Here is a 24200-nt window from a genome sequence, read left to right on the forward strand (position 1 = left end):
AACCCCGCACTGTTGCCAGAGGGACTTCATGTATTTGGAAATAAAGTTCGTGCCTCTGTCGCTGACGACTTCTCGGGGGAAGCCCACACGGGAGAAGATCCCCATCAGGGCCCGGCCGACTACCGGGGCTGTCACAGTTCGCAGGGGAACAGCCTCAGGGTAGCGGGTGGCGTGGTCCACTAGCACCAAGATGAATCGATGGCCTTGTTTTGTGCGTGGGTCCAAGGGCCCCACAATGTCTATTCCGACTCTCTCAAACGGGGTAGTGACCACGGGAAAAGGTTGCAGGGGGGCCTTTAGTTTGCGGCCGCTCTTTCCACTGGCTTGGCACGTGGGGCAAGATCGGCAATGCTGGTGCACATCGTTCCTCATTTTGGGCCAGAAGAAGTGGGTCACTAGGCGACTGTAGGTTTTATCTTGTCCCAGATGTCCTGCCAGGGGGACATCGTGGGCCAGGTTTAACAGGAAGTCTCTGAAACGGAGGGGTACCACTAGTACTCGGTTGCTCCCCAGCTCGGCGATTCTTTGCTCGCTGTACAGCAGATCATTGTCCCAGTAGACCCAATGAGTTCCGGAGGTATCCCCTGCGCTTTGGGCGAGCGCTTGCTGGCGGAGTCCCTCGAGGGAGGGACAGGTCTTCTGTTCTTGGCGAAATTGTTCTTGCGTGGGCCCCCCTTCTTGAGGCCACTGGTCGAGGTTAGCGAGGTCGGTAGGTTGAGCTGGTTCGGAGGGAATGTTACGGTCGGTGTTTTCGGCGGGGGCGACCGGAGGCGGTGGCGCCGGCCATTCGGGTTCTTCTGGTCGGTGGTTGGCACGGGCGGCCATGGAACGGGTGGTGACGCACGCCCAGTCCGGGACGCCCAACATCCCCAGGTGTTCCTTTCGCTCCACGGCGGCCCACTGAGAGCTTTCCAGGTCATTGCCCAGGAGGCAGTCTACGGGGGCATCGTCTCGGACCGTTACTTTCAACATGCCGGAGACCCCCCCCCATTCGAAGGGAAAGCAGGCCATCCGACACAGGCTTTCTGAGTTATCGGCTGATCGTACAGGGCAGAGAATGTTCGGTAGATACTGTTCTGGGGCCACCAGGTGACAGCGGACGGCTGTTACACTGGCCCCGGTGTCACGAAGGGCTTCGGCCTGGCGTCCATTGATGCTCACCCATTGGCTGTACTTCTGGGTGTTAGCGGGTAGGGGGACCCGCGGGACCATGTCTTTCCCCCCTAAGCAGGCTAGAGTCATGGCGGCTGGCTCCCACTCTTGATGCTCTTGTTCGTATTCTTCCTGTTCCTCGGAGATCTGTTCTTCCCCTAGGGCTGCAGCGGCCACTTGGCGGGGTCTTGGGCTCTGGTACTGCGGGCAGTTTGGGTCGTTCGCATAGTGGCCGACTCGTTGACATCGGTGACACGTGACATTGGCTCTGTACCCCGGTCGCGCTGGGGTGCTGCCCCGGTTGGCCGGGGGGGTGGTGTTGGTAGCGGGGGCGACCGGGGCGTTGTCTCTTCCTCGCCCTTGGCCCCCTCCTCCTCCTCTGGGTCGGTGCTGACCATTGTTGTTCCGGTTCTGTTCGTAGGACCCATTCCGGCCCACTCTGGTGATCTCCCACCGGTCAGCTTCGGCTGCGAGCTGCCGGGGATCCGTTAACTTGCTGTCGAGGAGGTGCTGGCGGAGTTCAATGAAGCAATTGTTCGACAGATGCTCCCATACCATCAGATTAAATAGTTGCTCGTAGGTCGTGACGTTGCTTCCTCGGATCCAGCCCTCGAAGGCTCGGCTAAAGTATGTTACATAGTCCACCCAAGTTGTACCCGGGATGCGGGTGCAGTCTCGGAACCTCTGACGGTACATCTCGGGTGTGAGACCATAGCGGGTGAGGAGTGCCGCTTTCATATGGTCGTAGGAGGTCATCTGGTGGTCCGGGAGCTGTAGCAGGGTGTCGCGGCCCTCATTGAGGAATCTTCCCCAGAGACCGGCTCCCCAGTCGCTTCTATCGATCCGGTGTGCAGTCATAGCGATTTCATAGGCTTTAAACCATTGCTGGATGTCGTCCTCTCTGAAATATTCTCGGACAACATCCTTGGGGATGTGTACCTTTTTGTCTGTGGCCCCGGAGGTGGGGGGTCGCTCGGGCACCCCTGCTTCTTTATTCTGCTTGCGTAGGTTGATCTCGGCTAGGTTCCGTTCGTGTTCGTACGCTAGTTTCTTTTCCTCGAGCTCCCTTTGTCTCTGTTTCTCCTCTCTTTCTTCTCGGAGACGCAGGTGCTCTAAGTTGATTTTTTGTTCGGCCAACTTAAGTTCAACGTCCATTTTGAGTCGGGCCATTTCTAGTTCGTGTAGTCGGGTCCTTTCTCTTTCCTGGATCTCGTCTTGCGAGAGACCCGTTCTTTGCCCTTCAGGGGCCGTGGTCGTTTTTTCTACGGTGCTTTGATCAGGGGTTCCGGCAGCCCCGGTCTCTGCCCAAGATTCTAGGGCATGCTTAAAATCGTCCTTGGTACTCAGTCCGGTGGTAGCGATACCCAGTTCGATGCAGAATTGTTTTAGTTCACGATGGTTGTACTCCTCCAATTTCTCCATTTGGAATTTCTCGGTTGATCCGCTCTCTTTCGTGGTCATTGTGACTTCGTCGTGGGGTGAGCTACTCTCTGTACGTTTATGCGGTGATTCGGATCGCGCCGCTGGCCACCAATGTTAGACGGACCGGGAGGGTCGGCCGAGGTTACGGGGAGAGGTCTCCAGGGAGAGCCGTCTCCAACGACTGTACAGATAAGCAACTTCCCCCCCACAGACGGACACCACACAAGGTTGAAGGTTAACGAGACTTTATATGCAATTCTTAGGTTACGATGATGGATACAAGGAGGTCTGGACTCAGGGGTCCCCTCGGTTCTAGTCTCTGGTTTAGGAAAGGGGTAGCGGGACAGTCTTTGTTACCAACGAGTGGAAAATAGCTCTCAATCCTCGAGCTCGGCGTTCTAGATGATCGGGCCGCGGCGGAGCCAGGCAGGTCCCGAGATGGACGAAGGAAAACGACGGTCCGCGGCGGAGCCTGCAGGTCCCGGTGAAGATGGCAGTTACAACGGTCCGCGGCCACGCCAGCAGGTCCCGACGACGATGAAGGTGATGAAGATTACGACGGCTGTGGCAGCGCCAACAGGCAGGACGATGGTGCACAAGACAGAGCTACGGCAGCGCCAGTAGTCCGTCCAGGATGAGTTCCTCTTTACGTCTCTCGACTCCAAGATACAACTGCCTTCCTGCTCTGGAGCTGCCCCAGTTATAGGGCTGGCGTGCTTTGATGTCCGGACCCTCGCACTTGGAGGTCGGGAGGTCCGGGATGAGGGAGTCCAGACACCCAGCAGGGGGGTGGAGCCAGCGCCCGGGGAGGCGATGGGCGAGCGGCACTTGGTGGGGGAGAGCCATCGGCACCTCTTTCTCCTATTGACTTGCCAAGTAGCCCGCTCACCTCCTGGGTGGAGGGTGGTGCCGGAATGTCTGAGGCCGGCCCAGGCCCAGGGTTGAGGTCGATCGGGGGCCAGGCGGCCTCGTGGTGGAGTGTCCAAGATGGCGCCCCAGGCTGGGCGCGTGGGCCGGCAGTGGATCGGACCCACGAGGTCGACATGCTCGAGGGCAGGGGTCCCTGAGGGGACGGAGGACGTGCAATGGTGGTGTGTGGTACTTGCGGGACTGGACTCAGGCCTGGTTGGGCCGGGGGAGAGCGGCCCTTCATGTGGCCTGTCCAACACAAACAAAAACAAGAAGCGTGAGTGCATGACATTAGCTTCACAACATGTGCAACCGCACATACCTCTTATAACAATTCGAGGACCAACGCCCCAACTGTTTCACTTTATCCACACTCAAACCCCTGGCTGTAGCTTCTGTAGCAGCACCTATCCGGAATGAGTGGGTCCCAAAATCGCCCGGGTTCAAGCCCGCTGCCGCGATTGCCATTGTCAACACCCGCTGAAACTGAAACCTGGTCAGTGGGGTGGCGTCGGTATGTCTCAGCAAGGTCCCCTCCCATGATGCCGCCCTCAGCGCTAAATACTCCTCCACGCATTTCACCGGGCACATGGGAGACCCAGGAATCCGCTGAACTACCACACTGTCCCCGATCGCCCCCTGATCGCTCTTGGATCTGGCAATTGAGACTACCATTGTCTCCCCCTTAATTTGAATGTGTTCTCGACACAAACCTCCCCCGGTATCCTGCTTGTTCCTCGCTACCAATTCGCTTACCCGCATAGCCCCATGGAACGCTAATGCAAAAGCGGCCCGGAACAGCACTGTCTCTGATTGAGATGAACATGTCGCAGGAAGTACGGACATTAATAAGGACAACCTTTCCAAACCTATCGGGTGCCTCTCATCCACTCTGCGACCCTCAAGGCGTTGCCACCCACGCAGCGCCTTCTGTACCAGAAAGGACGCTGTGGGGTCCTGAATGCCATGAGCCCGTGCCATGAAAGAAATGGCGGCCCGGTGCCTATTGGCCGTAGCCACTGATTTGCCTGCCTGGTGTAAAGATACCAGAAATTTCAGGACATACTCTTCCTGCCCCCAGTGTTCCCCCCTAGCTGAACCCAAAAAGGACCAATAAGAACGGAACGCCCCTTCATATGCCTTCCTTGTCCTGGGTGCTAGACTCTCTCCCACGAGGTTTTGTAATCCGGGGCACCGAGAGACCAGAGAGCTTCGGGAAATGGTGCAGCCACCGAGTCCGCTGAGGGCAGAAAACCCCGGAAGGCCTGCATATGGGAACGAGAGAGCGCATCAGCTGCCTGGTTTAGTACCCCTGGCACGTGTCTTGCCCTAAAGTGGACATTTAGTCTCATGCATAACAGGACAATTTCCTTCAGTAATTTCAAAATCCATTTGCAGCGTGCTGCCTGACTATTGATACACTCAACCACGGTCATATTATCAGACCAGAATACCACAGAGCGATCACGAAACCCTTCTGGCCAAGTTTCCAAGGCCACCAGAATGGGGAAGAGTTCCAGAAACCCAATGTTACCAGTGAGTCCATTATCGTGCCACCAATCAGGCCAGGTTCGTGCCGACCATTGATTGCCGAATATCGCACCAAAACCTACACTCCCCGCCGAGTCGGTCCACAACCCCAGTTCTTCCGATGAAACTGGTGGTTCGGTCCACACAACTCGACCGTTGAAATCCGCCAGAAATGCCAGCCATATAAGCATATCCTGGCGAACCTCCGTTGACAGTCTTGTGGGGTGGTGCCCTTCCCTGAGGCCCACCATGGCTTGTGCGATAGAACGGGAAAAGGGGCGAGCCATCGGTATTACTCTGAGGGCAAAGTTAAGCTGACCCACAGCCTGTTGTAACTGATGGAGAGTTACTTTCTTTTCGCCGAGACAAGTCTTTAGCGAGGCCCTGAACTTCATCACCTTCTCTCTGGGCAAGCGGAAGCACCCCTCTACAGAATCGAGCTCAATTCCAAGAAACTCGAGTGTAGTGGATGGCCCCACCGTCTTACCGGGTGCCAGCGGCACGCCAAACTCCTCCATCAGATTACAGAATTCCCTCAAGGCCTGTGCACATTCAGTGTCCCCGGCTGCCCCCAGAAACAGAAAATCATCAAGATAATGCATAACATGCGTAAAGCCCGTGGCTCTTGTGAACGCCCATTGCAGAAAACTACTGAATTTCTCAAAATACGCACAAGAGATGGAGCAACCCATTGGCATACATTTATCCATGTAATAGCGTCCCTGAAACATAAAACCTAGGAGACGCTGATCATCTGGGTGTACCGGGAGCAATCGGAACGCTGACTCGATGTCTGATTTAGCCATCAGCGCTCCGGGCCCCAGGCGATTCAAAATGGCGATGGCCTCATCAAAGGATGCGTACCGCACCGAACAGACTCCTGGGTCAATCGCATCGTTCACCGAAAGGCCCCTAGGAGCTGACAAATTATGTATTAACCTGAACTCCCCTGGGTCCTTTTTGGGGACCACTCCCAAAGGTGAACAAACAAAATTGCCAACCGGTGGTATGTCATATGGTCCAGCAACCCGACCTCGGGCCACTTCCTTCCCAATCTTTGCCTGTACCACCACCGTATTCTGTTGAAACGATAGTTGGTTCTTACATTGTGCTTCCCCCCCGAAAATCCCCCGCCGGGATGCGGAAACCATATGAGAAACCGTCTCGCAACACCCCGGCGGAGATATGATCCGGGTATTCGTTCAGCCAAGGGATCAGTGCCATAATATCAACCGGGGTAGGTAATGACGCCCCATGGTCTATTTTAGACCTGTTTGGCACCTCCTCTACCTCCCGTATCACCAGTCTTGGCTCTGCACATACTCTCGGGGTGCGAGGACTGTCCACACCCTGCACACTCATGCCTGAACCTGCAAGAACCTTGTGGCCTGGAACACTTGCCTCTGTTAAAGCTCCAGCAGACCCCTTTCTTACCCGAGTTGCTATTATTCTTTGTGTTCTGATCACTGTTTGTCCCCGCCCGAAAGGGCGCCCCTAAAGAATGGCGGGAAGGCTCAACACCGTTTCCGCCTAAAGATGGCGACTTCGCCGTGCTCGACCTCTCAATTTTTTGCCAGGAAATGGAGTCGAAACAATCCCACGTCAGGGATGAGTCGTGCTCCTTGGACTTACGGAATATGCTATCATAACAACACCATTGATTGCCCCCGTATGTTTCATAAAACTCCATGATACGTGTCTGATAAACGGCTAATTCAACCAATAATTCGGGCCTACGTTCCCCCATAATTGCAGTGAACATTCCAAACGCTCTGGCCCAATTGGCGATCGTTTCATCTACTCTGAAACCCGCCATCTTTGCGCGCCATACACTAGGATGCAAAAACTCTTTCTGGTTTTTTACATGCTCAATCTCATAGTGATCGGTCAACAAGGAAAACATGTTCACATATTTATCTGCCCAAATCCTCTCTTTCACATCAATTGGGATATGTTGAACGACTTTTCCCCTCCTTGAGGGTACCGATCCCTCCCCCGCCATTGGCAATGGCTGCTTACCTGGACCGGTAGCTGTGACCGTCGTCGCTGCTGACCCAACGCCCGATACTGGTTGTTCCACGGGAGCCTGCGGGGAAACAAGAGGACAGGGTGCCTTCACAGCATCTTTCGATTGCCGCAACTGCTTCATTATCGACCTGGCTTCCTCAGCCGTGGCCCCCTCATTCTCTCTGCCCAACCATGCCGCCAACTGGGCAGCCAGCTCAGGAGGCATATCTTCCTCGTTCACAGGAGTGACCACCACAGGGATCGGTTGTCCCGCATTCGGGACCGGAACTGGGGCCTCGGTCGGGGTGACCGGGTTCGCTGGAGGTGATTCGGGAACCGGGGCCTCCCCACCCGATGCCCCCTTCTTGGCCCTTCTACCTCTCCCGTTAGGGACCACTCCCGGCAATGCTGGTCCGATGACTTTCTTCGGTCCACCCACACCATTCATTGCCGCCATCTGCTTCTTCATGTCCGCCATGTCCTTTATCAGCATACGAAGCATCTGGTCGGTTCCGACCCTCTTTCCGACCTTCTTGCCAGGCATCGTCCACAGATACTCCTCGAGGTCCTAGGTCAGGAAGCTTCGAACTCGCTGAAAGAAAAAACACAAAATTAAATTCTCAAAATTGGCTCTTCGTTCCGTCTCGAGCTCACGTGCAACGGGGAGGTGCAGCTTCAGAGCACAGGAACAAGAGGATGCTTCCTTGGCTTGTTGCTCCTTTTATCCTTCTTCGGGCGGGCGTGTACCCTCCTCCAATCCGCCTACGGGGCGTGGCCAACGGCGTAGGTGTCTAGGACAGCCCCCTCTTGGGCGGGAAAAGGCGCGCCCCAGCTACGCCGCTTCGGGCATACCAGCCGAGACTCGCCTCCCGCCCAAAATGGCTTCCCGGGGGGATCGGGGTACTCCACCATACGTTCGGGGGGACCGAGCGGTCGCCCCTTTCCATTCTGTCGGGTGCAAAACTGATTACTTCAAAACATATCTGAAAACATTTTACATTCCGTTACTTCATAGAACAACGAGCTTGGCTAACCATTCAAGCTCTCTTCTCCTTTTTATAATATAAATCCACACTGTGAGATAAACATCAGTTTATCAAATAGTTATTCATTGATAAACGTAATTTTTTCACATGATTTTCATTTAATTAAAGTGCAATTCACAGTTCATCAAAATTACAGCGGCGCATTGTTAGAAAAGAGTGACTAAACAAGTGACACAATAAGTGCAGTGGTGACATTCAAAGTGTACTATATACAGTGAGTCAAGGAAGAAAAAAGAAAAAGATAAAGAGATGAACTGGCCAGTATGTATCTCAATTAAGGATTTTACAGTGTGTTGTTTTAATGGGAATGTTTGACAAATGAAAATCCTATACTGGTCCAAACAAAAAAGCGTCGACCTTTCGACCCTCTGGACGCCTTGATTGTGGGTCTAGGGCGGGTCTTCTTCAGGACATGGAAAAGAGAGTGCGCCAAATGGATCTTTCCACAGTTAGGGCCTGTGAAGTGGTGAATGTGGTCGAATTACTCAAATCCAATTTTGTGTGAGACTAAGACCCAACAAACTGGGGCTTCCTTAGTTGGCCAAGCCTTGGCGATATACTGCCGTTATCATCATGTGACCGAAATCGCAAATTGTCTCGGATCCGGTAGCATTTAAATTTCTAGTTATTCGGGGTCTTGTCGGTGCACAATTCACACGACCTGAGAAAGAATTCTCGGTTCTGTCCCCGGTTCAGACTCTCACTCGACTCTCGAGCTAGCAGCGTATATCGCTGTCGTTCGTGTGCTTCCCAGGGTTAAAGACCGTCACCGGCCGATACTAGATCGCGGACAACGCGCGCAAGGACGCCCGAGCACGTAGGCGTTCTCTCGTTGCTAGGTAACCCATATAATGTAAGAAAGGCACAGTCCGGTCTCATCAGTTCCATTATCCTGCCAATGGTGTTGAAAATAACTGTTGGAGTGCGTTTTGTTTATCTGACTTCAGCTACTTCACAGCATAATAGGTTGTGTAGATTTCTGTATTAAGTTATGCCTTCTTTCTTTCTTGCAGTCTTTCCTTTCTTTCCTTTTTCCTTCTTTCTGGCTTTCATTCTTTCTTGCTTTTGTTCTTGCTTTCTTTCTTTCTTACTTTCTGTCTTGCTATCTTCCTTTTTCTTTCTTGGCTTCCTTCTTTCCTTTCTTCTTACTTTCTCCTTTTTGGTTCCATTTTTTAGCCTTCGTTCTTTCTTTCCTTTTTGCTTTCTTTTTTCCTTTTTTCTTTTTTTCCTTCCTTCTGTTTTCGTGCGTTTGTTATTTCTTTGTTTCCATCTTTCTTTCTTTCCTATCTCCTTCCTTTGGTCTTTTTTCTTTCTTTCAATCATCCTTCTTGCCTCATTTCTTTCCTTCCATTCTCCCTTTTTCCTTTCTTTTCTTCTGTCCTGCCCAACCCACCCAACAAATAAACTGGGAAAACCCAGCCGATGCTCTGGCTTGGCTCTGCGAGCCCTTTAATGAGTAGAGCTATCAAAATATTTCCAAGTGTGCAGAATCCCTTCAATGTTGTTCTAACATCTTCGAACAAAGGTTGATGAAGGTCCCAAACACCAGATATAAAATGCTTTATTAAAAACAAGCACTGGCAAAACCATTAGGTCTATAGAAGGCACCAGCTTTTGACTTTGTCAGTGCTGGCCAACCCCAACCATAGATACCCTGGCTGCTGAAGCACAGGAGGCTGCGTGGGGTAAGAGTTAAACGGTTTTCAGAGGGGAGGACAGGATCTTTAGAGAGTGGCAGAGTAGCAGACAGTTCACAGACAAGTCCCATAATACAAGCATTTGCAATTCAATAGGTCTCGCATATACGTGAGTTTGAGCTATTGACATTGCAAATAACGAAGCCTTTTATTTGTGTTTTAGTTTTTAAAACAGAAATAAAAGGCATTGTCATTTATAATGCCAATAGCTCAAACTCAAGTACATGCGAGACCTATTGCATTGCAAATGCTTGTTTATATAATTTAGTAGAAACTGAAGCCATTTTGTGTTGAGTCTGAAGCAGAACTAGTTTGGTCTCTGGAGCAGAAGAGAACAGTTGCCTAAGTGCGTATTCACAGTAGGCAACAGATTTCATATAAATACCAATCAATAGCATTATATTGATGTGCATTTGCGCTTGTGATGTGTACATATGTATGTGTATAAGTAAAGAGAATGGGTATTTAGGTATATATCTATGGGCATGTATGTTAGTGGAATAATATATAGATCTATGCTATGACAGTGAAAATTATTGTGGCTAAATTAAATATGCTACTGAAGAAAATGTATACTAATACATGTATGCCCTCCCCGCACTCCCATTTTATACCACAGAACAAATGTCAGATTTTCTGTTATTGCCATAGAGCAACCCATCTAATGCGGAAAAAACACTCTTTTTCCTCAGAGATTATTTGCTAGTATGTCTTTAGAGTATACCATATCTGCTGATGCTCACAAGGCCTATTCAGCGTGCCTGCATCTCACTGTACGGATTTAATCCACTATCTCTTCTTAAATTTTTATTATATATAAATGTATTTGTTTATAACTACTGAACAAGCCATACATAAAGTATGCAAAGGGTAACGTGTTATGTACTACCAATTTTGAGTTAGGGAATAGTCCTCATGATTAAGCATGAGCGAATTTTGCGGATCTCGCGTTCGCGAATTTTGCGGATTTGCGGATTCGCAATCCGCAAAATCCGCGAATTCCCGCGAATTTGCGGATTTTTTTTTTTTGTGTTCGCCCGTGTTTCTGCCAGTTCGCGAGGGTTTTGTACACTTTCGCAAATTGCGAACTTACCTGTCGGGTCGCAAGTTTCGCGAACTTGTTGTTTCTACGTGTCCAGCCTGTTTGGGACACTCTTCTTCATCACTGCCACTCTCTGTCACCACTGCCACTCTCTGACTACTCATGCCACCCTCTGGCCCACCCATGCCACCCTCTGTTTCATCGCCACACCCTCTGGTTGTCCAGTGTACATTATTTTAGGCAAAGCAAAGCACACCTTCCCTGCCTCAAGTGACCTGAATTAATTTGGGGCTGATTAATGTGTCACAGAATATTTTTTTAGCTGGCACCTGCTTCCTTAGTGCGCCCTGATTAGTGATCTTTTGCACTTGCTAAGTGCTTTCATTGTTGCAAAATTAGTTACAACACATGCCCTGCCCCAACTGACAATAATGAATTAGGGGCTGATTAATGGATTTTAACTTCCAGCCTGGCTCCTGCTTGTCTCCCTTAGCTGTAATTCAGGACCTTTGTGGCATATGTGTAACTATTCTGAGGTTCAGAGCAGGGTCACATAATAGTTTCAACTGGCAACTGAACTCTGGAGGGGCCCCTCAGGAAGCACTACAGGAAATGGCTACTAATGATGAGCCTGAACTTTTGAACCTGGTAAGTAGTTACTTTCAGTTTTGCTAAGATCGTATTTCTGCAATTTTGCACTTATTCGCGGGGCGCGAACTCACGCGAACTCACGCGAACAGTGCGAGCAGTGCGAGCAAAATCCGCTGCTCGCGGATTTGCGGATTTTGCGGGAGATTCGCAAATCTCGCGGATTGCGGATTTCCCGAACATCCGCAAAATCCGCGAGCGGAACGGATTTTCCGCCCATGCCTACTCATGATACACTTGAGGCTTTGCTTCTTGTAAATCACTTCCCCTTCCATCCAGAACATTGCTGACAAATAATAGATTACACTTTGCCATTAGATCGATAGATCGATATATAGATATATAGATAGATAGATAGACAGATAGACAGATAGATAGATAGATAGATAGATAGATAGATAGATAGATAGATAGATAGATAGATAGATAGATAGATAGATAGATAGATAGATAGACAGATGTTTTTTTTCCTGAATTGAAAAGCTTTCTATTAACTAATAGATACAGAAGATAAAAGGAAGCCAGTTAATTGGGGGGACCATGATATTTGGTCATTTAATGTCAGCTGTAGATGATGGATCCCCGATCAGTGTCATGTATGTGCATGTTTGCATTGTGCTGAGGGGATTACCAGGTATTCGTTCCCGCAGCTCTCTGATGGATGTCACATGCGGAATCCCCAGATAGATCATGCGGTCTGTGTTTTCTCCTTTGTACTGCCGGTCACCGGTGTATTCAACTGTGTAGCCTTGGACCGTGTCATGTATGTGCACGGAACTTGCATGATCAAGGTAACTTTTAGCAGTGATACTACGTGTCTCTCTGACCTCTTTCAAGTGCTCGCCGTCCTTTTTCCCAGCCAACACCCCCCGTTCCCCCCCGAGTGGCAGCAATCTGAGGGATAGACCTGGGCGTCACCAGCTCTAGCTACACCTCTGCCCCTGATATTTAGTTTACAGACCAAACAGTCTACTTAGTGCTTCACATTCTCATTCCTATGGCAGGATGTCCAGCTCAGTTAAGGACCATCTTGCTATTAGCCCCCCCCCCCATTACCATTGCCAATAGATTTTTCCATTTGAGTGGATTAGAGTCCTACGATTGACTGGACCAAACTGAATCTTTCCAGTCTCAAAGAATCCTGGACGCCCTCCAGATATTTCCATCTCAGCAACCCAAAGAGTCTTATGATGCTGTACTGGAATGTTGCAGGTCTTGCTGATAAGGTTAGTGACCCTAGGTGGGTGTCTTATGTCAAACCCTTCCACATATTCTGTCTTCAAGAAACATGGGCAATTGATAATAGCTTTTTTCTGGAGGGATTCACTACTTATTTTGTACCTGCAGTGCCTTCACCAGCCAGTAGGGCCAAGAGGGGCATAATTAAGTGGCAAGCTCACACACTGCAGGGTGTACGACTTACATTCCCTAGATATTCTCCAATGGTTTTAACTAATTTCTAAGTTAACAAGGGAGGACGATCTGAGCCCTCCGGAATCCCTCGCCTGGGTCGAGTCTTGAATTCTATATCAGATATGGCCAATCGCTCATCGATTTTAATTCTCGCCTATGTAATCTTTCCCCAGATGTTGGTGCCTTCAATGGTAGTAGTTGGTTGAATGAAGGCTTACGTTTTGTTCACTCACAGGAGGAGCAGGAGTTAAATGAGCTCTTACATACTTACAACCTGATCTTCAATAAGGAGAAATTGGCGAATACACTGAATTCCGCAATTTGTCCAACTTATAAAGGGAGGAGCAGTGGTTCGCTTATCGATTTTATATTGTCTCAGCACCACTATATCTGCTCATTTCTCATTTTAATATCATGTTCATCCCTTTTAGCAACCACAATCATTATCCCTAACCCTGGACATTGCATTGGGCCCAAAACCACAGTCAAGGGGTGCCTTCATTAGCTTGTCCATCGTGGACAAAGGGAGAAGCCTGAATTGGGCTCAGATAGACCCTCAGCTTCTACAAACATCTCTTTTATCTTCCTGCCTGCATGATTTTAATATGTGTCTGGATAGTGACACAGGGGGTGGGGTGTTGACAGCATATGAAGCCTAGTTCGAGGGTTTGCAAACATCTGACAGTCATAACCACTAGCACTCAGGATTCACACATCCCCAAATGGTTTGATAGGGAGTGTTTGAGAACTCTGTGCCATTTGAAGGCAGACCTGAAGCAGTCCTCGAGGGGTGGGCAACTGATTAGAAATCGCAGGTGGGCTTACAAGTTGGCTCAAATGAAGTGTAGACACAATTTATAGGAGTCATCCTGGGAGGAGCTCTCTCAAGCCTATGAAACGGGGGATACTTGCCTTTTGTGCAGGCAACAGGCCTTGCATTTCTGAGGGCCCTGGCTTATTTTTAAGGGTAGTGGGGTAGATGGTAAAATTCCTGGTGCATCTGATAAAACTGGTAACCACGTGGTGTTCACATTGGTAACAAGACAAAATATCGAATTACCAAAATATTGAAGTCAAAATATAGAATGGACAGAATATCGAATGGACAGAATATAGTTGTGAAAAATATCGATTTGAAGGTAAGTAATTTAATATCGGATAGTAATTTTTACCCCTACGCTATCCAACGCTTTCCCTACTGTTGCACTCTCTGGAGTGGGAATGGTAATTTTTACCCCTACGCTATCCAACGCATTCCCTACTGTTGCACTCTCTGGAGTGGGAATAGTAAGTTTTTACCCCTACGCTATCCAACGCTTTCCCTACTGTTGCACTCTCTGGAGTGGCAATAGTAATTTTTACCCCTACGCTATCCAACGCTTTCCCAACTGTTGCACTCACTGGAGTGGGAATACTAAATGTTATATTTATTATTTCATTAATTTTAAATTAGTTTTAAGACATTTAAAAAAAATCGATATTTTGACTATATTTTTAAAATTATATTTTTGATTCGATATTTTTGTACTTACCTGTTTGTAGATTAGAATTCGATATTTTTGCATTGTATATTTTTTCTTCGATATTTTGGTAATTCTATATTTTTGAATTTGATATTATGTCAGTGATCTGTTCACATTAGATGAAATCCAACAAGGAATTCTTGCCTTGTCCAGAAACCAGTCCCCGGGCCCAGATAGTATACCGCCAGATCTGTTTAAAGCTAAAATTGAGGTTTGGGCCCAGCTATTAATGTAGGTCTTGAATGCAGTTGCACAGGAGGGGTTGCTACCCTCCTGGTCTACCGTCGGGATCGTCCCCATATTTAAGAAGTGGGACAAAGAGAATCCACTATGCTATCGGTCAATCTCACTATTGGACGCTACGGCTAAGGTTTTGGGGAGGGAGGTTTTATATATGCTGTCTGACTGAGCTAAAGAGAATAACATCTTGAGTGACATCCTGCATGGATTCAGGGTGGGGAGGTCGACTGCAGACCAATGCCCAACCTCCATTTAATTATCATCAAATATACAGTGGCTCGGTCTGAATCGCTACACCTCACATTTATGGACCTTACATCCACTTTTGACAGGATGAATTTTGCGAAATTGTGGGCTTTGCTCAGTGAGTTAGGGGGTCGATCCTAGTATTGTGGCATTATTATCTGTTCTGCATTTATCAACTTCAGCCTCAGTGCGGTTTTCTCAACAAGCAGCATGTAACTGATCATTTTCAACAAGCTGTGGGGTTCGCTGGGGTGCATAATTGCACCTTTTTTGTTTACTTTGTATGTGAATGGGTTAGAGTCTCTGCTCCTATTGGTGTTGGCCGACTGCCCTAAAATTAGGAACAGATTTCTCCCTGTTTTGCTATATGCGGACGATGCGGTCCTGATGGCTCGGAAATCTACAAGCAGTAAGACCTTTAAGGTATCCAATTTTACTTTGTACGAAGTCAAGGCTTTTCCTTATCTGGGGGTTTTATTTGACATAGAAAAAGGTTGGAAACCCCAGGTGGAGGCCAAAAGATCATAGAGTCCGTAAAAACTATGGGAGCATTTTTTAGTTTATCAAATAAGCTTGGGTCCAGGGCATCAAGGGATCGCTTACAAATCTATCAAGCAAAGTGTATTGCACAGCTGCGCTATGGCGCGAGGATTGCGGGTACACTAAGGTGGATCGGATTCAGATTATGAAGAACAACTTTCTGCGCATTTTGACCCAGGCACCGCAGTCCACCCTGACGTTATCTGTCCACACGGAATTGGGGCTTGATTATGTCTTGGACCTAGTAGCCCTAAGCACGTTCCTGTGCTGGATTAAGATTTGGATCAGAGAGGAGCTGAAGTTAAGTCAGCTGATTCTTGAGGACTGTCTGTCTCTGGACCGGGTAATTAGCATACCATGGTTTGCTCATGTTGAGGCATCTTTTTTCTCTCTAGGTAGGCCTGATATTTTTATGAATCCAACTGCTCTCTCCGCCCACAAGTTGGGGAGAATTAAAAGATTGTTCCTAGAACGCTCCCGTTTGGAGAGGTAAAGCCAGCAGTTCGGGGCAATATGCTTCTAAAAACTGTACAAGAGTTGAGAGACATACCTGGGCTTGGTTTGCTCACAGCATGACAGGTTTTTACTGGGAAGGTTTAGGTTTAATCAATTGCATCATTTTTTGGCTTCCACGCTTGGGTGGATTCGACCTGAGGAAAGGGCACCCTGCGGCTGCGACAATGTGTCTCCACAGGATTTGCTCAATTTTTAATGTTTTGCTCTTACTTCAATTGGTCGAGGAAGCATTTTTTAATCCCTTTGCTGAAATCATTGCACTTTGAACAAGTTAGGCCCACCTTGTTCTATTTACAGATGCTACCAATGGTGCAGGGGACTTTTACTGTTTTATCCTATTTACGGACTGTCTGGGCATTTAGGGAAATGAGACCTGATTAACGGTTTTATGTGTTCCGTGTTTTTGTATGTAACTGTATTGTCTGTTTTCATTGTTATTAATGAAACTGATTTTATCATATTGGATCTGCATTCTTTTATGGTGATTTTATTTACGGGATACAAATTTATTGAATTGACATGATGGTAGCTGAATGAATTTCTAGATAAATATGGTAGAGGTCCTGCGCTTAATCAGGAACTCATTCGGCCTTATTTAAAATATGGCAGAAAAAGTTGGGGAATCATTTTTAAGGACTTTGTTATGGCCAGTCATTTCTGCATGAAAGGCTGCTACAGACAATTGTGAATATCAATGGGTGGTGTGCATTATTAGGGTCACACTTTACTGTGATTTCTGAACAGTGTTTGTAATGCGATGGGGCAGAAAAAATGTCTGGTATTGAAGTTCTTGGACATTTTTTCTGCTCCGCTTATAGACCGGCCTGACCTAAATCAGTGTATTAGCCTCTTGTCACCCCACAAATTCTTCCTTGACTGACTGCTCATAAACTTGGTCTCAACTACAGGGGCAAGTCAGCACTGATGTACAGCTTATTCTTGACAATCCTACATTTGGTTCACTGGTGAACTTACAATACCACACTAAAAACCTCTTATGAGTCACGCTTCATCTAAGACGGGCACTAGAAAATGGCGGACGAAGACAACACCAGGCCTTTTGCTCCTAAGCCAAGCATCTGAAATTAATTTCAAATTTAGATAAAGTATGATACCTACCTCCTTCACTTATAATAACACCTCATCCACCTAATATGGTAGACCATTTTTGAGGACACTCCCCTTTACTTACAAGGACGCACCCCTCATACTGTACATAACACTCCTCTTCTGTATCCCTTGCTCTACATACACCATCCCTATAGCTTCCTTCTCATGTACGCTTACTTTTGAACAGGGCACCACTGCTTTGTATCTATACTAAGCTATTTAGATACCCCTACAGACATTCATACATATTACTGGAGTGAGAAACAAAAATGCTCCAGTCAACAAACTAAAGATCCAACTTACGCGATTACAGGCATGAAAATCATGAACTTGGAAAGGAACTCAGTGAGACTGGCCGGCCCTTTGCAACTCAGATGCTGCCGAAGATCATCAGGATTGTCTGCGGGTAGCTGAATTTGCCTCTTTCTGAAAATAGGAAAGGAATTCCATTACATGAGGATATTGAGTTTAAGATGTTGGTGCACATTTAAAATATTAACATCACCATCAGGAGCAGCTGGTATAATCATATTGGCATAATGCAATTGCTAGCGATGGTAAAGTTTTATAAGTAAATGACAATATCATAAACATATGGTTATACTATATTATGACATTAAGAAGGAGAATCAATGTTCAAACTTTAAATATAAGGCACTAAACCAGGGGGAAAAAAGTAAATTTCCTTGAATATGCAGATGCAGCACAACTTTCAAGTACAACATTTTAATTTATAATCACAATTAGAGGATTGAATGGTGAAGCAAGGATAAAAAAGTCTATATTTAGACGATAAACAGAGAGCACTTGAAAGATGTCTGTAAGAAAGTGATACCAAGAAAAATGTGCACAATAAAATGTGTCATCTAGAAATTAAAGGGCTAATGTCAGATAAATGAAAAAAATCAATAAATACATATTTAAGGAAACAGTTGATAAAAGGGAAAGAGGCTGAGGGTCTTATTTAGAGTTTAAAGAACGGGGCACTGCTTCACAAAAGTGGTGAAGGTCCAATCGACTATATTACAAATGCATTATAATCAACATCACTTGTAATACTGTGAGGTTGGACATCCACTACATTAATGATGGATGTTCCTGACCACAAAACCACAAATAAGGCCCTAAGACTGTTCCTGGCAACAAAACCCCAAATAAGGCCCTCAGACTATTGTACAGTGGAGCAAGGAGGTCTCTGTATTTAATACCAGTCTGAAATCTAAACGTAATTGATCAAAGAGTAAATTGCCAGGAGTTTGTTGCCATAAATGTGTTGTTTCAATTGTATGGCCGCAGTGCTTTCAATTAGCTTTGCTTGAATATTAACTTTCCCAACCAGCCAGGAGTTATTTTGGTTTTTCGCATCAGCCGAGGGTTCTTTGGCAGAGGAAAGGACTGGCTATTTTTAAGGCAGTCAGGAAAAACACCCTCTGCCAGAGAAATGTCCACTTCATTAATCCACAGGGTGCAAGGTGATAGCTAAGTTGATTAGTTGTAGTGGCACAAACCAGGTTCATGAATTGTTTAGAAACTTATACTTTCGATGTAGTCCTACTCAGGTCATTTTAGGATATTCATTAAGTTTTAGCTAGGCATTTCTGGATTTTCTTTTCACAGAGGGCTTTTACAGACTTTTAGACAAACGAGCTGAACTGATTCCATTTTTCCACCAGATTAGAACTTCCCTTATACAGACAGATTTGCTCTGTTGCTACTCTGTCCCCATCCAGTTTCTGACTTCACTGGAACTGTCAGGACTCACCAAGGACAGAGATAGTCTGCTCTACAGCTGCTTTGTTCCTCAGTACCACTCCTAAGTCGCGTTGGTACGTCGATTGCCCAATTGTCAGCCGCTGGTGATCAGACTTGGTTGTAACTGTCAACTAATAAGAACCCTCTGTGGCACTGGCTGCCTTTTGACCAGAAACTTTGGGCTTTCACAAGAAAATGTGTGTGCATTTGTCATTAACTTAGGGAATGTCTTTGAATACTTGTTGCCACTTCACCATCACCAATACGCATGCACCCATTCTCAGAGCACTGAATTCCCAAGTGGAGTTCATTAGCCTATCGCGATTTTGGGATAGACACCCCTTTAACTTGGAACACACAGTCCATCATCTGATTTTCAGACTACATTAATTTCTCCTGATGAAGACCCGCAAATTACTGGGGGTCAAAACATCAAGTGTTCGCATCAAAACCATTTAAAGTTAATGTTATATCTGTTAGCTAACAGTTGAATGCACATTATGATACAATTCAAGAATGCTGTTCATTATTCCTATGTTAATTTATTGACAGTTTAGGTGTAGTATGTTGTGTGAATCACTTAAGCACCAAGCATGTTTTTCCACATGTTCACGTATTAGTTTTCACAGTTCCAAGATGAAGGTTTTATTTTGGAAAGAAGCCTAGATTTTAAGAAACGTAAATTTGAATATTAGTTCCTGAACTGAAGTTGAAGCTGCATAAAAAATGAGCAATAAACTAGATATGTGCAAATGTGTTTTTTTAATGGAGATGTATTCCAGTCGCATACTTACTTCACACCCAATCAGCAGTGTGAGAGACATACTCAAGTGCAACATAATAAACCATGTTTTAATTTAGTGCTTCTTACCTCTGAATTTGTCATTTCTAAGCACTGCAAATAACAGATGTAACAGTTACCCGATGTAACGGTCTTTAATGCACAAATTACAGAAGAATAAAAAACTAAGTTAGACCCCCAACCCGCATAAATTTGGACCGAAGTCCTAATGTCTCCCCTAAGGGCTGGTGAGGCAATAGCCCCGATCTGTCCCCCCCCCCCCCCCGGCTAGGCAGAAAGCCTACTTGGCACCTGGGCTATTTCTTTTTCTTAGTGTAGGGGTGGGGGCTGCCGAGAATGGGCATGCCTATGCCCCCAGCCCCCACCCAAAAAAAATGGGCACAGTCGTTCTTAGCACCTGCTCCACTGCGGGGGGCAGAAAGCCCATTAGACAGCAGAGACTATTTTGTTTTCTTATTGTGGGGTGGGGGCTGCCCAGAATGGGCATGCCAATGCCCCCACCCCCAAAAACATATTGGCTACAGTCTTTCTGCCCCCCCCTGGGGTGGCATATCAGGGCAATAGCCATTGATCCCCCCCCAGCGGGACAGAAAGCCCACTAGGCATCAGGGACTATATTTCTTCTTTATGTAGGGGTGGTCTCCCTAGGTGCCGGCTGAGCTAGGGCCCAAAATCCACAGCTAGGCATATTTCATAAATAGGGTCAGTTTTCAATGAAAAAATGTGATGTGTCCATGTTGCGTTTTTGGCCATTTCCTTACATGGGCACTAGGCCTTTCCACACTAGTGAGGTACAATTTTTATAGGGCGACTTGGGGGAATGCTGGGTGGAAGGATGTTTGTGGCTCCCCTCAGGTTCCAGAGCTTTCCATCACAGAAATGGGAGGAAAATGTGTTTTCTTTTTACAAATCTGGTGACAGCCACACAAGTCACCCCCATTCTGGATTCCCCTGGGTGTCAAGTTTCCAAAAATCTACAGGTTTGCTACTTTTCCCTACGTGCTGGCTGATCTAGGGCCAGAAGTCGGCAGCTAGGCACACTGCAAAAAAAAGGGTCAGTGTCCAGTGAAAAAATGTGATGTGTCTACGTTGTGTTTTGGCGGTGTCCTTTTGCGGGCACTAGGCCTACCTACAAAAGTAAGGTACCATTTGTATCAGGAGACTTAGGGGAACACAGAATAGTAGAGCAAGTGTTATTACCAATTGTCTATCTATGCATTTCTGCCTTCCAAATGTAAGCCAGTGTGTAAAAAAAAAGTCATTTTGAAAAATGCCCTCTAATTCACATGCTACTTTGAGTACCCACAAATTCAAAGATGTGCAAATAACGACTGCTTCTAAACTCCATTTCTTATTCCCATTTCGGAAGTACATAGTTTTTCTTGATACCTATTTTTCACTCTTTATATTTTACCAAATGTTATGTTATGTTATAACGTTTTGTAGAGTGCACAGCTGCCTCAGCGAAGGGGCGTTCCGGCGCTGAGCAACGGAAAGGAGAATCTGCAGAAAATGAAAGACCTACGGCGGAGGGAAAAGATGGGTCTTGATGGCCTTACGAAAAGCAAGGTAGTTGTTAATACTGCTGTTTGATACAAATGAATTGCCGTATGCCCAGTACACAATAAAAAACCATTGCAAGTGCAGCTCAGTTATTGGCTCTTAAGGGCTTATAAATTCTTAGTGAACTTATAAGCGGATCTATGACAGAATTTCGACAGACAGAATTTCGACCTACACAAATATCGGCGTAATAATATCGATAGCAAAAATATCGACGCCCTATGTACAACATGGTAAGTACCAAAATATCGAAAAAATAATATCGATGTTAAAAATATTGTTGTTCAATATATCGATTTTTTAAAAATTTAAAATAACATAAAAAATACTGTAAATAATACTTATTAATTACTTAAACATATTTAAATATATGTAATAATGGTAAACAAATTAATAATACATATTTAATGTAAAAAATAATAATTAAAAATCATATATAATATATACTTACTTAACAATAATTACTATTCCCACTCCAGTGGGTGCAACAGTAGGGAAAACTGACCCTTAACCCTAAAAATAGCCCTTTACCCAAAAACCTAAAACTGACCCTGAACCCTAAAAATACCCCTTTACCCAAAAACTGAAAACTGACCCTGAACCCAAAAAATACCCCTTTACCCAAGAACTGAAAACTGACCCTGAACCCAAAAAATACCCCTTTACCCAAAAACTGAAAACTGACCCTGAACCCTAAAAATACCCCTTTACCCAAAAATTGAAAACTGACCCTGAACCCTAAAAATACCCCTTTACCCAAAAACTGAAAACTGACCCTGAACCCTAAAAATACCCCTTTACCCAAAAACTAAAAACTGACCCTGAACCCTAAAAATACCCTTTTACCCAAAAACTGAAAACTGACCCTGACCCCCAAAAATACCCCTTTACCCAAAAACTGAAAACTGACCCTGAACCCTAAAAATACCACTTTACCCAAAAACTGAAAACTGACCCTGAATCCTAAAAATACCCCTTTTCCCAAAAACTGAAAACTGACCCTGAACCCTAAAAATACCCCTTTACCCCAAAAACCAAAACTGACCCAGAACACTAAAAATACCCCTTTACCCAAAAACCCAAAACTGACCCTGAACCCGAAAAATACTCCTTTACCCAAAATTAAATATTACAATTAAATTACTTCCCACCCTATTCCCCTATAAACCCACAACCCGCTCCAGTAGTAAAACATATAATTTAGTTAAAAATATACATAAATTATCAATTAATTATTCTATTAATCAATTAAAATAATTCATTGCCAATTAATATTTAATAGCAAAATAAATAAATCAATAAAAAATAATTATTTCATTACAAATAAATGACTTCCCACCCTATTCCCCTATAAACCCACAACCCGCTCCAGTAGTAAAACATATAATTTACTTAAAAAAATACATAAATTATCAATTAATTAATCAATTAATCAATGAAAATAATTCAGTGCCAATTAATATTGAATTGCAAGATAAATTAATCATTAAAAAATAATTATTTAATTACAAATAAATTACTTCCCACCCTATTCCCCTATAAACCCACAACCCGCCCCAGTAGTAAAACATATAATTTACTTAAAAATATACATAAATTAACAATTAATTAATCAATTAATCAATTAAAATAATTCATTGCAAAGTAATATTTAATTGAAGAATAAATTAATCATTGAAAAATAATTATTTAATTACAAATAAATTACTTCCCACCCTATTCCCCCATAAACCCACAACCCGCTCTGGTACTAAAACATATTATTTACTTTTATATATTTTTTCTTTATAAAAACATATTAAACACATATAACAATTAATTTAAATACTTAACTAAAATTTCTAACACATATTAGTAAATCGAAATTACTTACATCGATATATATATGCTATCGATATAAGTAATTTCGATATTACTTACCTTAGGGTCGATATTCTGGCCATCGATATTCTGGCCATCGATATTCTGTCCCATCGATATTAGCAACTCGATATAAGTGTAAGTCGAAATTTAAAAACCGATATTTTGACTGTTTACCCTTATAAGCCCTATATATCCCCACAACCAGAAGGGTCCAGCGGACATAACGGTAGATTGTTTAAAAAATGTGCCATAGTTAAGAGAAGTTACAGGTGAAAACGTAGGCACAAATGGCTGCTTTTTTAACTCAATTTCAAAATGTAAATATTTTAACTGTTACTTTCTAGGGGGAAACCTTGAAGGAGCTACACAAATGACCCGTTGCTGAATTCAGAATTTTTGTCTACTTTTCATAAATGTATACTTTTCCGGGATCCTTTATTGGTTTCCATTTCTACCACTAACTGGCAGGAGGTTGCAAGCACAGAAAATAGGAAAAATTGGCTATGTCCCAGTAAAATGTCAAAACTGTGAAGAAAAATGTGGGTTTCATACAAAGGTCTGCCTGTTCCTGAAAGCTAGAAAGATGGTGATTTTACTACCGCAAACTCTTTGATGAAACCATTAGATATGACCACATGGGCTGTATTACATTTTTATGTATCTTCATGTATTCATATGCATATTGGAAATGACGAATATGGTGGTATGATGTTACAACGCGATCTTTTAGATCGCAGTACATCACAACGCAGGTTTTACAATGCAAGTCGTTACCACGACTTGCGCTGTAGGGTGCTGGACTTAGGAATAGTTTAATTTACTTTTCCAACGCCAGCCTACGTACAGTAGGGAAGGTGTTGGAATAGTAAATCTACTATTCCTTAGTCTAGAGCGCCCTCCAGCGCAAGTTGTGGTAACGACTTGCGTTGTAAAAGACGCGTGGTAAGGCCAGCGCGGTGTTTTGACCACGTTGTCATGGATGTTCCCCACGAATATTGAGTAATTTTGTTGCTCTTTCAGCCTGACCTGAATTTCCTATTTATCAGATTGTGAACTTTAACACGACTCACTTGGGGACCACCAGTCACTCACCAGAGCACAAAGAGGATGCTTTTTAACAGGCCACTGGATAGACTTGATTCAGAAAAGGGGGTGGTGATGAACTGAGTGTCTGAATTA

General features: G+C 45.3%; 1 protein-coding gene across 2 annotated transcripts in view; it reads right to left on the bottom strand.

The window, feature by feature from the left end:
• Positions 1 to 24200, bottom strand: part of LOC147706118 (adenosine deaminase-like) — a 180336-nt gene that overhangs the window by 98630 nt on the left and 57506 nt on the right. For both annotated transcript variants that reach the window (XM_086932552.1, XM_086932553.1), the window contains one exon: positions 17345 to 17467. In XM_086932552.1, the coding sequence (XP_086788678.1) occupies positions 17345 to 17467 (123 nt within the window). The remainder of the gene's footprint in view (positions 1 to 17344; positions 17468 to 24200) is intronic.

The sequence above is a fragment of the Lissotriton vulgaris genome, chromosome 7 (assembly GCF_964263255.1).
Source record: "Lissotriton vulgaris chromosome 7, aLisVul1.2, whole genome shotgun sequence".
Taxonomy (NCBI): Eukaryota; Metazoa; Chordata; class Amphibia; order Caudata; family Salamandridae; genus Lissotriton; species Lissotriton vulgaris.